The sequence below is a fragment of the Apus apus genome, chromosome Z (genome assembly GCF_020740795.1).
Source record: "Apus apus isolate bApuApu2 chromosome Z, bApuApu2.pri.cur, whole genome shotgun sequence".
NCBI classification, from domain to species: Eukaryota; Metazoa; Chordata; class Aves; order Apodiformes; family Apodidae; genus Apus; species Apus apus.
Genome location: NC_067312.1, coordinates 52510671 through 52521603, shown reverse-complemented (window position 1 = coordinate 52521603; position 10933 = coordinate 52510671). Strand labels below are relative to the sequence as shown.

Below are 10933 nucleotides of genomic sequence, written 5' to 3'. Positions count from 1 at the left end.
CCCAAGCTCCTTGTCCTTCAGACAGCTGAGGGTTCCTGTTGTTCTGAATGGATCTGGGTAGTCTTGGCAATGTTAAAAGCACAAGTGATATTAGCTGGTAATACCCACAGAGCAGTCTTAGCAGCAGTAAGGCTGCCTGGATCTCCTACCTGCTATGTGCATGAAGGTGGTACCCAGCAGGGAAACAGCTTTCTGAGGCACAGGAGCACACCACGAGGCAACACCTTGCCCTGGGCTGCATTAAAAGAAGTGTGACTAACAGGTCCGAGGCAGATGTTTCTCCCTCTCTACTATGTCCTTTTCTGGGGCCCCCAACACAGAAGGGACACGGAATCGAACCCAGAGAAGGGCGACAAAGGTGATCAGAAGGCTGGAGCACCTCTCCTATGGAGACAGGCTGAAAGAGTTAGGACTCTTCAGCCTGGAGAAGGCAAGGCTCTGGGGAGACCTTCCAGCACCTGAAGGGAACTACAGGAAAGTTGGGGGGGGGGACTTTTGACAAGGGTATGCAGCGATAGGATGAGAGGGAACAAATTTAAAAAGGGTAGATTTCTGTGAGGTATTAGGAAGACATTCATTCCTGTGAGGGGTGGTGAGATACTGGAAGAGGTTTCACGGACAAGCTGTGGCTGCCCCATCCCTGGAGGTGTTCAAGGCCAGGCTGGATGGGGCTTGGAGCAACCTGGTCTAGTGGGAGGTGTCCCTGCCCATGCATGGGGGTTGGAACTAGATCATCTTTAAGGTGCCTCCCAACCTAAACCGTCCTGTGACTCTATGAAATACCGCCCAACATACTGGGCACCCCGAGCACTGTTCCCCCGTTTCCCACCTTGCCCTGTAGGAACTCGGCCACGGCCTTGGCCACCGCGCTGCCCAAGCCCTGGTCACTGCCAGCGCCCGGTGCGGGGTCACCCCCCAGGAGCCGGCACGTCCCGACACCAGCCCAGCACCCCGCACACGAGACCGCCCCCACCCCCATCACGCCGGCGGGCGGGCGGTGCTTGCGGCGCGGGGCGGGCCCGGCGCGGCTCCGGCCTCGGGTGCCGCTCCCGCGGCTCCGGTCCGGCGGCTCCGGTCCGGCGGCTGCGGGGCAGCGGCTGCGGGGCAGCGGCTGCGGGGCAGCGGCAGGGGCACCCGGCTGAGCACCAGGAGGTCACCATGGGGACCAACGCGCCGCCGCGCCGGGAGCCGCTGGCCCGCGGCCCCCACGTAAGTCAGCGGCTGCGGGGTCCCGGGGGCAGGGCCCGGCGGTGCGGGCGTGCCCGCCGTGCGGCGCCGCCCTTTGCAGCGCTGTGCCCCGGGGGGCAGCGGCCGCGCTGCGGGCAGCGGCCGGGGGGCCGCGCCCTGTGCGGGGCAGCGGGTGCGGGGCAGCGCCCGGAGGGAGCAGCTCTGCCCGCTCGGCGAGGATGTGGCGGCAGGTGACAAGGCGGGACACGTCTCCGTGCTCCGCTTCTTCACCGTCCGGCTTCTGCGATTTGCGGCCGTGCGGGGCTCCTGGGCTGGGCGTTGAGAAGTTCTCTGGAGAGCGGTGCTAAATGGTTGGCTGTTTGTGCCCCCGTTCTCCGGATTCTCCTTGCGTTAGCTAAAGTCCTTAGCAAGCCACGGGGAGCTGCTGACCTTCCTGAAGCTAGCACTCTTCTTGTCGTGGTGACTTCCTTCCCGGTTATCTGGGAGATGAGAGGTTAGGTTTGGACGCTCCGACGTGAGGCTGTTGCCTGCGGGAGGGTCTCGGCAGGGTTTTAGGATTTTGATCACTCGTGTATAAGTGGCAGTGAAGACTGGTCCCACCACACCTGGTGCTGTACAGGCACAGTGGGGTGGAAGGCATGGTCCCTCAAAGGGTTCACATCCAAGCAGGGTATGGACAGGCAGTGAGAGAAAAGACATGAGTGGAAGCAGGGTTAACAAGGGGGCTTAATCTCAGTGGGGCAATTTTCTAGGTAGCTTTTCTCAGAGGCATTCATCTAACAAGTGAAAACGACATTGAGGGGGAGGCAGAGGAGAGGCAAGTTCAGAAAGGTTGGGAAGGTGGCATTGGAGAGGCCCGAAGAGCCAGCCAGGCCTGCCGGGGGTGGTCCTGATTCCTTGCCCCTTAGCCAGCACTCCCGTTGCAGGAAACAGTTCTGCCGATGCAGTTGCCCCAAGCTATAGAGGTAGTTTCGTGGCTGCCTGTCAGTTGTTTATGCTACCAGGGAATATGGTTGTGTGGACTGGAGGTTTGTAGGAAGGGCATTGGAAGTGATGTCTGCCAAAATACAAAACAAAAGGTGTGTGCCTATTACACAAAGGCAGTGATTTGAATCTGAATGTCTTATCATGTCAGTTGGACACGCCTCCCTTTGTGAAGTGTTTCTTTACATATCCTCTTCTTGCCTCCCAGCCATCTTCGGCTTCAAATTTGGCTCCAGGTCTCCCTGAGATCTGGAGGTGTTGAGAAATAAGATCACCTTGGATGTTCTCCAGTGAAGGCTTCCATCTAGGACCCTGATTTAGGCTTTAAAGAAATGGATTTCCAACAAGCACTGAAAATAGGTCTCTTGTCTTTCTTTATGTAAGAAATTAATCATTTTTGCCCCCTCTTATAGTAGTGATTCCCTATGGTGCTCTCAGTCTAAATGTGACACCATTGTGTCAGGACATCAGATGCTAAAGAGTAAACCAGCTTAGGGACAGACGTGAAAATAAACAAAGCTCCCCCTTCAATTTAAGGAAGTCAAGGGCATCAATGAAATTATAAAATGTTTGCATGTCCACCAAGGCTTTAAATTATAATGTTGGTACACAAAAACTAACTGGACTTTTTTACTTGAGAGCACTTTCACCTGAAAAGTTCTCACCTCTGCTCCTTTAGCATATCATGTTTAACAAGTCTGCCTGCAGCCTGGAAAACTTCAGCTAGTAAGAAGGTTGGTAGCCCACACTAACAGAAGTAATTAAGGAAAGGACATTCTCATCAACACTGTGCTGCTCAGAGAAAGGGGATTTTTGTGAGTTATTTGAAATGAGACTAGGGCAGAGTCAAGGATCCCTGTAATATTTTCCATAAAGCAGCATGATTTCATGTGGTAGAAGCCAATCACAGTGATTTTCCTGCTGACTTAGCTTCAAAAATACAAAATGCTCTGTTGAAAACCCTGTTTAAATTGGATCCTTTTTCTTACCATTTCATTGTAAAAGATGAAGATGGCTCATAGAACTTTGTATGAGAAGATAACAGGCGTAAGAGCCTGCTACACAACGTATTTCATAGGTGCCTTTTAGAGATACACAAGGAAGTTTCAGAAAGCACAGGAAAGGTAAGAAAGAGAGCTTCACAACATGGAGTCTCAGTAGCCAAATGCCAGGGACATTCAGGCAGAGTTTCTAAAAAATGCTGTTTCAGAAGCCAGGCCAGTCAGAAAATTATCTGCAACCACATGATTTTGAGTAACCTCCAGTATCCTGGTATGTAGAAGGCCTTGGGAACATAGACTGCTTGTCTCTCAGTGTTGCATGGTCTTTCCTGGAGGGACTTGGCATAGCCTGTGGTGGCGTGTGTTGAAGTTAGAACATCTGTTGGGAGAGCTGCCCTTCCTGCAAAATCAGAATATTTTAGCATTGCTTTTATTTCTTTGTAATTGTGCATCACGTTCCATTATCTAGTACTAAGTCAAAGTTTTAATAAATGAAGATGGATAGCAAATCCAGCTGAGTAAATTACACTGTCCTGACTTGCAGGACGCAGCAGAGGCACTGAGAGGAAGCCTCCGTTTTAGGAGATTCCTTAGTAGAGGCTGAGTGGGTGAGACAGTATCCATCTGAAGCCCACACAAAGCTCTGGAAAAAGCACTGGCATCCTCAACAGGATTTTTTTTTTTTTTTTTTTTTTCCAGTTCATTCAATCTCTGACAATTTCAGCAATAAAAGCTTGCTCAGACACTCTTCACATGATTTTTCCAGATAAGTACCAAAAGAAAGAAGGAAAGAAGTTAAATGGCCATTTAACATGAGGGTTTCTTTCTTTCCTCAATGTCATCCTGAACTCCACAGATTTGCTCTTCATCATTTACAAGGTCCTGGCTTTCTGTCTGAGTAAAGCACATTTACAGAAGGTTTGTTGGTTGAAGGCTTTCTATGCACTCTTTAGAGACAATTCCTCTTTTAAAGTTGTGTGCTTTCTTTTACTTTTCCTTAACTCTTGTTTCTTGTTTGGAAAAAAAACCCACAACATTTCTGGAGATTGCTGGTAATGGAAATAAAAGCTATAGATACTCCAAACAAAAAATGAGGACATTTTATTCTTGACTCAGAACTAAAAACAACTACGTACTTTTGTGTAATGCCTGATACAGAAGACACCGTGCTTTTGACTGGCATTGACCTTCTGCAAGCTTCCTAAAATGAAAATCTAAAATTCTTTCAAGAAATTATAATAGCCATGTAATAGTTAAGAATTTGAGATTGCTGTACAATCACATTTGAATAACTCAGCTAATGATCCTGGTGTCTTACAAGCTTCCAAGACAGGAGGATTTACCCCTAGTGAACAGCTTCAGCTACACTTCTTTGTCCATTTTATATTCTCTGCCTCTCAAAATTTCCTCATCTGTCTTTGAAACTGTAAACTGACTATATGCTTTGTACTGTAGCTATCTTTACAATGATATATTCTTATTTAATCATATTTTTGTCTTAGTGCAGTTAATAGCCAAAGTAAAAGTCCACAAACTACACACAAACCAAATTATTTTATTATGGAAAAATGTGGAAATACATGCTTATTATTATAATCCTTTAGTCCTGACATTGTATCTCTGTTTAACAGATTTCTTTGGTAATTATGTAGTAGCATTATTAGCCCCTATAATTAGAAATTAGGAATTACCAGTGGAGACATAATATTTCAAGTATTTGTCAGCAGACAGTCACATTGAAAACAGAGCTGCATGCAAGTAGGATGCCTTACAGCCTCAGAAGGGATAAGAAAGATGTAAAAGAGATACTAGTTGGTTCAGAAGAGCAAATAGGAACCTCTAGACCTGTTTGCAACACACAAGGTATTTACTAGTAGTGGCAAGAGTCCAGAATTTGATCCTAACTGGCAGCCATTTAACTTTCTTTTCAACACTGTAGGTCAATTTTCAGTGGAAAAATTAGGCAGTCTTCTTGCTAGATGTTAATCTGTGACTCCTTCCCTCCTTTTTTCCCAGCACCTGGCCTGCTAGACTTCTTTCTCCCAGACAGCAGAGCTCTTGCACCTTTGTTAGAGCTCACAAGCCTCCACAGACCCAGGTGCACTGCTGCTCCTCTCTGGATTGACAGCACAACCACCCTTAGTTCTCCTTGCAGCTACTGAAAGGAAGACTGACTTGAGGGCAGGGAGCTGCATGGTGCAGAACAGAACACTCGATTAGAACCACAGCACTACCAGAATACAGTAATTCTGGTATCTTCCATCTTTAAAAATGTGATAATACAGTAGGAATGAAGCAGAAACAATATAAGTTTAGCTGCTGCTGAAACCTAGGTAGAGAATTAAGCTCAGTCTTGCAAACTTGCCTCTTTAAAGAAAGATAATACAACTTGTTAATGTGATAAAAGCCCAAAACCGCTTAACGGAACTTACTTGCTTTCTAGCCTTTCACATATGAGAGCCATTTGAATTCAGATAACTTGGCTGTTCCTTCTGCATTGTCTTCTTGAACAAGTACACACAACAAACAACTCTCCCACCTGTAGCTGAGGTGGAAACTGTGATCTGGTATTTGGCAAACCTACCCACTGTTCTTACCTAGTGATGACAGTGTCCAGTCAAGTTGATTCCTCACTGGCTTTTGGCCAAATACTCTGAGCATATACGGCAGCTCTATTAATTCCTGTTTAAACATACCCTAAGTTGTTCTAAGTAAACTGTGTTGTCTGCTGATCAAGGGGTTTCAATGCACGGCACAGGTATCAGCACAGGAAGAATTCCATCACAAGAATCACCCCAGCCTACGCTGCCATCACTGTTCAAGACCAACTGGTTTGAAGGCAGCTTGGGTATGTTGAACTGTGTCATATTCCCCAGTGGGTTTTCAGTGTGTGTCAACAATCAGCAGTAGTAATCATGTCCTCTCCAGCAGAACCAAACAGAGTGGAGCTTCAGAAGAAACAGACAAACCATACCCTTAAGAGTTTTTAATCCAAGTAAGGAAAACAGACCCTTTTGAAGGACTAAACATCACATAAGCAGTGTGAATCACATGATGACAGCAAAAACTGGGTCAGTTCCACTATTTTATTTTCAGAGAGAGAGAGTGGAAAAGAAGAGTTTTGTCATTCTTTTCAGCTGAAATTAAGATAAAGGCTCAAGTTAGAGATTGAACAAACAGAAAAAAATCCTGTTGAGGTTGCCAGCACTCTGTGTAGGTTTGAAGTGGATATTAGCTCACCCTCCTGCCCCCAACCAAGGAATCCCCTAGAATAGAGGTTGCTTTTCATACCATGCCTTTGTTGTATCCTACAACTTGAACTGCTACTGGAAACTTTACTCAAATTTTATAGGATATAGGCAAATGCAATTCTCTTGAAATACACCAGGCATCAGTGTATGCCATCTTTCCAATAAAAAAGAAGCTGTTAATCTGTCAGAGAAAACTGACAGCTCTAAAGAAAATCCTGTGGGGTTCTTTTTTAGCTAATTCCTAATTATTTCAATGAGATTCACAACTCTGCTTGTTACCTGGAATTTGATGCACCTGGTTTTAGCATAAAATCATAGGATCATTTAGGTTGGAAAGGACCCTTAAGATCATCAAGCCCAACTGCTAGCCTAGCACTGCCAACTCCACCACTAAACCACGTCCCTGAGTACCACATGTACATGTTTTTTGAATAACCTCCAGGAGTGGTGACTCTGCCATGTCTGCACAGCCTGCTTCAATGCTTGATAACCCTTTTGGTGAAGAATTTTTTCCTAATATCCAATCTAAATCTCCACTGGTGCAACTTGAGGCTGTTTTCTCTCATACTATCACTTTTTATTTGGGAGAAGAGACCAAGCCCCACCTCACTACATGCTCCTTTCACGTAGTTGTAGAGAGCAATGTTTCCCCTCAGTCTGCTTTTCTCCAGGCTAAACAACCCCAGTTCCCTCAGCCACTCCTCATATTCCCCATCTTTGTTGCTCTTCTTTGGACACATCACCTCCCTGAGACAGGTAACACATTTTCACATAGTTTTGTATTTCCTTACCCTTGGCTGGGAATTTTATGCCCAACAGTCTTACCTACATGCAGGTCCTCTTTTTGTGTTAGAATAAGACACTGACCAAAGGTTAGTATGGTGGTTGTGTCTCTGTCATGGTGCAGACAGAATAAATCCCTAAATTTCCCTTTGTATAGCATGTATGTAATTGTCATATCTTCCATCTCTTCCCTTTCTCTGAAACGTCAGATACAGGCTGTAAGCTTAATTAAGCTTATATCAATGTTATACTGGCCTATCTAACACACTGCTGTGGTTGCTTGCAGTTACTATTAACTGCACAGCTCACCTGGTAGTTTTAACTTGGAAGAGCAAAGAAGAAAATGCAGGAAGTTAATAACTTGTTACAGTGTCCCTACTGCTTATATTTTCCTTACATCATATAGAGTGTGTTACTTGGTCTTTTCCTAAAAGGGATATTCATAGTTCAGTGCACTCATGGCAGCTGAGCACTGCTGTGCCAGAATCTTCAGAAGTTCTTAATTTGGCTGTGTCAGAAGGACCTGCTCTTCTGAAAGCACTGTGACCCTTACCTTTAAATTCAAGATGCTTTCGAGTATGTAATTGACATGGACAGCTGCTTCTAGTTCTAGTTCCAGTTTTGAAAAGCTAAGCCTAAGTTTTCACTTTCTCACTCAGCAGCTGGTTTTGACATAAATAAAGTGGATGTAAATGAAGAGTTAAGGAAAGAAGTAATTAAAGCTCTACCTCATGTAGATGTTGTACATCTACATGATGTACATGTAGACATACTCCTTTGCTCTCAGGAGGGAAGAAGTAACACAGTTCATTGTCTCTGAGCAGAAGATCACAGTCCTACTGACTCTTGTCTGTCCACTGTCCATCTCCTGGACAACAGTGATGCACTGACAAATCCCTTCAGACCAGTTTAGCACCTTTCATTTCTTTCAGGATGGGTTTCCAAAGAACCAGCTGCAAACCAAACCACATGATCTTGGTCTTTTTGTTCAAATCTTAAGCAGCATGATCGCTCTAGAAGGAAGCAATATCCCCTGAGAAGTGGGTGTGTTGCAATATTTTCAGAACACTGAGGTTTTCAGAAGCTATGATTCAGTAGACCACAGCTGTCAGGGCTTTCTGAATGTCACCATAAGATGTTTTTTCTGTCTCTCTTGGGAAGCACTCCATTCAAAATTTTAAATTACCCAGGGCAAGTCTTAATATTTTTTACTTTTTAAATTATATTTCCTCAATTGGCTTTTAAGATTTCTTCTTTTAGTTTAAAACTTTAGCATTTGTTTCTCAAAGTCTTTCTAAACAAATACTTGTAACTGCTAGAAAACTCAACATTTTCTTCCTAGTAAATGACAGGAATGCAACCATTCCCATTTCTTGCATCTGTTTCCTTTTAGGTGTCAGACACAGGAGTCAGTATTAAGGCTAATTTTTCAAATAAGTAGAGAGCAAAAGCAAAAGGGAGTTGAGACACATTATATGTTATATGGATGAACAAAGATACACTTTGGACTGACTGTGTCAGAACACAAGTGCCAAATAGCTAAACATGGCACAGGCTTGATCAGATGGGTGGTCCTACTGTATTAGACTGTCAGGTTTCAGCCACACTAATCTGAGATCAGAGGGAGAAAAATGGATGAAGAATTCTTATTTTACTAGGCTTGTGTGGCAGTAGCTGTGAAGATGCTTTCTTTAGGTGCCTTCATAACAAAATATAGTGGGCATAGGTTGCTCATGTTGCACATATTCAAACTCATTGCACTAATTAGAGACCGCTTTGACCCCTGAACACACCCAGTGTGAGAAAACAAAACTCAACTCTTTTGCAATCAACTGAAACACATAGATGATGATCAATACTTGGCAGCTGGTTAAACATCTAATTACATTGCATGCCAATGAAGTCAACAAGATTTAAGGAAATGCAGGCATTCTTGGTTGAATTAACACCAAAATAGTGTAATTCTGCAGCACACCCAGAAGCAATTCATGATTTGCAGGTGGGTGCTCCAACCGTAGAGGCCTACAGTTCCTCACAGCCTGCAAGTTTGGGCAACCTCCTTATTCTTTCATGCATTCCCACGGGATGTTTCTGTCCTCACTTTGCATCACCTGAAGGCAACCTCATAGTTTTCAGACAGCCCTCATTTTAAAAGCTGTTAATAGGATGGCCATCTCCACTGAAGCTGTAAGATCATTCAGCCGCTTTAACTGGAGTGATCTGATGCCTGTTGCATCAGGTCATTCCGTTCCACTCCGCTCTGGTGAGACCCCACCTGGCGTCCTGTGCTCTGTTAGGGAAGGACACGGGGAGGACGTAGAGCTGTTGCAGGAAGCCCAGAGGAGATGATGAGAAGAGGCTGGAGCACCTCTCCCATGAGGACAGGCTCAGCTGGGGATGTTCCGCCCGGAGAAGTCTTCAGGGACACCTTATAGTGGCCTTCTGGTACCTGAAGGGGCTACAGGAAAGCTGGGGAGGGGCTTTTTACAGGTGCATGAAGTGATAGGACGAGGGAGAACAGTTTTAAACTGAGAGAGGGTAGACTTAGGTTAGCCCTGCGAGCCCAGCGAGACGCTGGCCCAGGGAAGCTGGAACACATCCCTGGCAGTGCTGAAGGGCAGGTAGGACGGGGCGTGGAGCAGCCTGGGCTGGCGGGAGGTGTCCCTGCCAGGGTGGTTGGAGCGAGGTGATCTTTAAGTTTCCTTCCAACCCAAAACGCCTCACATCCTATGACAGTACGCTGTCCTGATACGAGGATGCGGCCCCTCGCTCCGGGAGCAAACCTCCCTGCCGCCGCCTGCCTCAGGCAGCACCAGCGCGGCCCGGCCCGGGCTGCGGCCGCGGCCCCGGCTCTGCGCAGCCGCGGGGCCTGCCTGCCTCCCTCCTCGGCGGGGCGGGCCGCCCTGCGCTGCGCCGCGCCGGGCCTCGGCGGGAGAGGTGACGGCGGGAGAGCTGACGGCCGGGCGGGGTGAGGGCCGGGCGGCCCGCGCCGGGTGCCCGGAGGGAGCGGGGCGGACCCGGAGGGCTGGGGTGTCGGGGCCGGGGCGCTGCGGAGGCGCCGGGAGCCACGCCGGGCCCGCGGCGGCGGGAGGGAGGGAGGAGGCGGGAGGCCGGGGCTGCGGGCGGGGGAGCGGCCCTGGCGCGGCCTGCGTGCTCGGGAGGCGCGGGGCTCTGCTCTGCCTGCCCCGGGAGGCGTCCGTGGGGGTTTGGGGGGGGGTGGGTGCGCCGGGAGGAGGGAGCGGTTCTCCCCACCCAGGCACCACCTGTGCGCCGTAGGGTCGGGGGTGCTGAGGGGCTGGGCCTGGCACGCCTGGGCTTGACAGGGCCGTGGGGGAAGTTATCGTAGACTCAGGAGTCGGACCTGAGGAGATTATCTGGTCCAAGCCTCTGCTAAAGCAGTTTTGCCTTGAGCAGGTTTCACAGGGCTGCATCCAGGCAGGTTTCGGGTATCTCCAGAGAGGGGGACTCTGGGCAGCCTGTCCCAGTGCTCTGCCGCACTTAAAAGAAGTTTTTCCTCGTGTTCAGATGGAGCTTTGTGTGTTCCAGCTTGTGCCCCTTTCCTCTGGTCCTGTCACTGGACACCACTGAAAGGAGTCTGGCCCTGTCATCTTTAGAGCCACCCTTTGATATTTATAAGCGTCAATGAAATCCTCTCTTGGTCTTCTCCAGGCTAAACAGACCCAGGTCTCTGAGTCATTCATAGAACCATAGAATGGTTTGAGTTGG

General features: G+C 47.7%; 1 protein-coding gene across 3 annotated transcripts in view; it reads left to right on the top strand.

Annotated features, from left to right (window-relative positions):
* Window positions 1-1156: 1156 nt before the first annotated feature.
* Window positions 1157-10933, top strand: part of GNE (glucosamine (UDP-N-acetyl)-2-epimerase/N-acetylmannosamine kinase) — a 32280-nt gene continuing 22503 nt past the window's right edge. Inside the window, exon 1 of one of the 3 annotated variants that reach the window (XM_051643000.1) lies at window positions 1157-1209. In XM_051643000.1, the coding sequence (XP_051498960.1) occupies window positions 1159-1209 (51 nt within the window). In that variant the 5' untranslated portion in view covers window positions 1157-1158. Of the gene's footprint in view, window positions 1210-10096; window positions 10176-10933 lie in introns of those variants that run through there. The other 2 variants (XM_051643001.1, XM_051643002.1) reach the window with 2 other exon arrangements.